General features: G+C 34.4%; 1 protein-coding gene across 2 annotated transcripts; it reads right to left on the reverse strand.

The window, feature by feature from the left end:
• Window positions 1–1,055: 1,055 nt before the first annotated feature.
• Window positions 1,056–3,958, reverse strand: LOC147473974 (uncharacterized). Of its 2 annotated transcripts, none has more exons than XM_086586809.1 (6): window positions 3,745–3,958; window positions 2,620–2,958; window positions 2,120–2,169; window positions 1,940–2,002; window positions 1,330–1,471; window positions 1,056–1,257 (listed from the first exon to the last, which is right to left on the reverse strand). In XM_086586809.1, exons 1-6 carry the CDS (start codon window positions 3,791–3,793, stop codon window positions 1,241–1,243), a joined length of 660 nt encoding a protein of 219 aa, XP_086442935.1. In that variant the 5' UTR covers window positions 3,794–3,958; the 3' UTR covers window positions 1,056–1,240. The 2 variants fall into 2 exon arrangements, with proteins under 2 accessions (XP_086442935.1, XP_086442937.1); XM_086586811.1 differs by lacking the exon at window positions 3,745–3,958 and adding an exon at window positions 3,125–3,244.
• Between the last annotated feature and the right edge of the window lie 1,004 nt (window positions 3,959–4,962).

The raw sequence follows: 4,962 nt of genomic DNA on the forward strand, positions 1-4,962 counted from the left end.
TTGCTGCCACATATTCTTCTGTAGTGGTATAGAGATATCTTCTGCTGCTTAAAACTGACTGCTGCACTACCCATGGTGAAGACATAACCTGTACTTTCTGCCATCTCACGAATTGGATTCGAACCAATCAAGCTACTTTCCCTTTAGTAGATCGTGAGTGGGTCTGTCGTCCTCCTCATTATAGTCCTCCTAGAATCAATAGCATTTCAGAATAACATTTCCCACCAAAGGATCAGTCCAATAATACCACTCACTGAGTTACTAACGGAATCTCTAATCAAAGAACAATAACCCGAAAAATCCGTCCATAAATGACGAACTCCATTAGAAAGATGATAGGACAGGGCTAAGAAGGCAGTAATCTCGACTACTAGTAGGATGAGCTCTGATGATTTGTGGTTCAAAAAGAATGCATTCTACTGCATCACTATTTATGAACTCAATTTCAGTGATAGGAAATTGATCATAAGAACATAAGAAGCTAGGGTATGTAGAGAAAAAGAAAACAATTAATACCTTACAAAATTAATATGTAAACTAAAAAGAACAAAAAATATTTTATTAATATAATAAATGAGAACTGAACAGATAATTAAATGGAAACTTCAAATATCCCGAGTTCCCTCCCTTAGCCATTTATGGTTTCCTTTCCCGCTTCAAATAAGAGAATTCTGTATACTGAGGATGGGGGAAACACGTATGCCAAAGTAACGTGATAGAATTCCCAGCCCATCTCCTCTATCTCTAGAAAATATTTCCAGCATACTTGAACAAAATGCAAAAAACAATCTGGTTTAACAATATAGCTACAGCGTAAATTATATTACAAGATACGCCTGTGGCAAACATATATAGTACAGATATTTCTACATGAGACCTATGTCTTTAATGCAAACATAAAAGGAAGACACAAAGTACCAGTTAAGAGCTGAGACAGTTAAGCGTCGATGAAGTCGAAAGAGCTGCCTTGGTGACTGGTTGTCATTCTCCAACTACTAACTAAACTATGTACTAGTGCAAGTGTGCAACATAAGAGAAATAAGGAAACAGCAAGATGGTGTTAAATGGACTGGATCTTACTAACTTTTTTCATTGTATTAAGATTATGGCTAGAATATAACCGCAAGTGAACATATTCAGTAGGCCAACAAAGTGATAATATACCACAAAACATCTCTTGAACCAGCTTTAGTGGAGATGTAAAATCTTCAAGAATACTGACCAGAGTGTTCTAAAACAGTTAGCCCTCTTCCATTTCTGCAAATTAAACATCAGAAATTAAACACGAAACACATAAACAGAAATTGCATCTTCAGATATAAGGCATACCGTTAATTGCTTCCATGCCATCCTCCTTGTACACACCAAGAGGAGAACCTCGGACAGAGAGAAGCATCTCCCCAGGCTTTGGTAACCTGAGAGTTTTGGGAGTCATACCAACAGACAGTCTCTGTGAATACGCCTGTTCACCCTGTTGTTTACAAAATAGTTAGTCAGTTCCCAATATCTGGGATTTATATTTAAATTGCACCAAATGTAATCGCCAACAAAAAGATGACACAAGGTTGGCACTATAAAGATCCAGAATCTATGCATAAACTTCTCTGTATCCTTTTCAATTTACACACTCAAAACAAATTTTGTTCACATATAGTGCATTATAATTATATCTATTAAATTGGAGGAACTTCACAGCCTCTCTGATGCTTACATGGGCCCTTCACTGATCAGTAACAATACAAGTTGTGATTCAAATAGGGCCATTTTGAGCATATGACTTGGGGGCCCTATGCAATTGCCTACTTTGCTACCTATTTGAGCGACCCTGGTTCTACCAAACAGCTTAAGTTATATACATATAACGAATATTTGGTACCAATGTAAACAGTTTACAGTATTATATATATATATATATATATATGGCAAAGAAGTTACAAACCCCAGGAGTTTGGAAAGCATTTTGCAGTCCAAGCATCTGAGACTCTGATGGCCCTTCCATTACCTAGCAGCAAAATCCCAAATAAGGAAAACCAAATTAAAGACAGGTGACGATAATACTAAAGTGAGCTTTAAATCATAAAAAGCACATAAATAATGAATATGGTGCGTGATAGCATACAAAATCTGGAATTTGAAAGTCCGCTGCACCTAAAAGATTCATAGTATTCACTGTCAAAAGACAAAGACTCGCACTGAGAAACAGCAAAACTCAAAAACCAAAATATATAATGGGACAGGATCTACATACAAAGGGTTTTGCACAAAGGATTATACAAAGGGTCCTTTGGTGACCTTAGAGGATGACTTAAGTGCTGATATTTGATGGATATGGTCTCCTCCACATAGAGATCATCCTCACAAAAATTCAATTTATTGACATTTCAAACCTTGTAAAAATGGATCCAAACTTGAACAATTCTGGACCATCAAATAATTTCAAAGATTGAAATCAATTTTTAACATGGTCAGAAATGTTCAAATGAGCTAATTTTCTGTGAGGATGATATCAATGGTGGAGAGATCATCTACACCAAAAATGAGCTCTTCATTCATCGCGTCGGTGCCCTTTGTACAAAACCCTTTTTCTGTAGATATATATTAACCAAATTGTAGACACACCTGCTTGACTTGAATAATCAAAGCCACCGCCTTGAGGTACTCCAGGTGCAAAATCAGGATAAGCTTTAGACATCTGTTGTAGAAGAGACTCATGCATATTTCTTTCAGCACTGTAGCTAACAGATAAATTACCATCCTTATCTTTCCATTTCAATTCAAATCGTTCATCTTTCTCATTTATTTTAAAAATAAGATTTGGCATATTTTCTTTGAAAAACTGAATAGCAGGAGCTTGCAGTTGTTCACTGTTGAACCCTGATTGAAGCAAACGCAGCCGAGTCAAGAGATGTTCAACCTCCGCATCCGTAATAGCCTTGCTAGTAGCAATTCGACGTTCCACTATATAATAACATTAGGAGGATCAGAACGTTCCAATAGTTTTCAAGAGAAAAAAAAAATTGTAAAAAAAAATGAAGAAAATGTAGATCAGAATTCTAAACATAACACAATGCAATTAAAGAGAAAGCTATAGTGGAAATCCTAGAATTACACAAAAGGTGCATACATAGACAAGACAATAAAAGAAAACACATTCATGAGGAAGACAATGGTACTAATTCAGTCTCAAAGTTCAAGTTGGAAAATCATTATGACATTGAGCATGCAAAACAATGAAACAACAGTAGCAATATTTGAAAGGGAATATCGTTATACTAACCATTCAGGGATCAGGATTAATTCGTCAAATTAAAAGATATATGTAATACTGGGATTATTTTAATTGACCCCAAACTACTAAATGTGAATTTGATATCTTTTCCTCCCAACTGGACTTTCAAATTGGACCTACACAATGTATAAGGGGCTGGTTTTTGATGAGTTTGATCTTCCTAACATCGAGATCATCCTCTGAAAAACTTGCCTCATTTTTAAACGTCTAACCTTATCAAAAGAGTTGAGAATATGTGGACCAACCAAACTTGAGCACAATTTTGGCACAGGTTAGAAATGTATGAATGAGAAATTTTGAGAATGATACCCAATGTGAGTAGAGCATATCCAGCAAATATCAACCCTTATTCTTCACGTAGGTGTGATCTGAAAAGACTATTGCAACTAATATATTCTCCTAAAAGATTATGAAATGTCACTATTGTATTGTAACATAAACAAATAAAAACTAACCTTCAAGATCAATATAGTCACTTGCAAGATTTCCAGTTGGTTTCTTCATATATTACAAACGAGTATGCGAACCGTACTACGCATCGGTGTTTTTTCAAATTTTTAAACCTGTCGCTTTAACATCTGTATGATAGTATGATTTTTTGAATTCTAGTTATAATCTAAAAAATAATATAAAAATATTAGGACGAGTTGAATATAATTTGAGTAACGTGAATGAGGTTTTCTAAATTATTTTAAATAATATGAAAATTAATTCTAATTTCAATAAAGTGAGAGGTTTTGGTAAATTATTTAAAAGAATGAAATGATTAGAATAATTAAGGGAGGTGGTTCAATAAAGTGAGAGTTTTTGGTAAATTATTTAAAAAGCGAATGAACCCGATTAGAATAATTAAAGGAGGTGGTTCTAAAATCATAAAATAAAGAGATTACAAATACACAGTTCGGTTGAGAAATTATTTTCCTCCTAAAGATCCGGCTATCATATAGTGTAGATATATTGTATTGTTCTTCAGTGCGCGAGCTGTATTTCTACGCACGTTTTTGGGCCACTCATTTTACAACTTACAACCGGTTGTTTAGGTGGCATTAAAGGGGTAAAAAAGGTATATCACTCCAGATTATTAGCGGAAAAAAAAAAAAAAAAAAAAAAAAAAAGATATACTCCCACGTCCCACTTCAGAAAATCATACGAGAAGTGCATCTAGAGAATAAAAAAGTTATAGTGGGAATTTTCTCTTCGATTCGCGTGTGTCTTTAGATGGTAAAGTAATCACGAAATTTCTTCTTCCTGTTCTTCTTTAGATGGTAGAACCATTGGATAGTTGGAAGAACTTCGATCTTCTTTGAACTTGATCTTGGTTTTGAATATATAGAGCATGATCTTGGCCGGACTTGTTGCTTCTTCCGGATCAAATTTACTAAAAAAGTATTTTTTTTTTCCATTGAGTGTTAACATTTTGTTTTTGTTTTTTGACTACTTGATTTACTTATTTGATTTGACTTCACAGTAGTATATTAAAATGCAAAGGCCATTTACCAGTTCTCCGATTGGCGAGGCAATTATTTATCAAGAGAAAGGCAAACACACTTTATTTCAATTTGGAATATGTTATCCATAAATTTCATAAGTATATGATGATACGATCGAATACTCATTGACACATATTTTTAATTCATTTCAGTACACTCACCTACCACAATCGAGTCTAGTTC

Source organism: Coptis chinensis, unplaced genomic scaffold (assembly GCF_015680905.1).
Source record: "Coptis chinensis isolate HL-2020 unplaced genomic scaffold, ASM1568090v1 utg1545_pilon_pilon, whole genome shotgun sequence".
In the NCBI taxonomy this organism is placed as follows: domain Eukaryota; kingdom Viridiplantae; phylum Streptophyta; class Magnoliopsida; order Ranunculales; family Ranunculaceae; genus Coptis; species Coptis chinensis.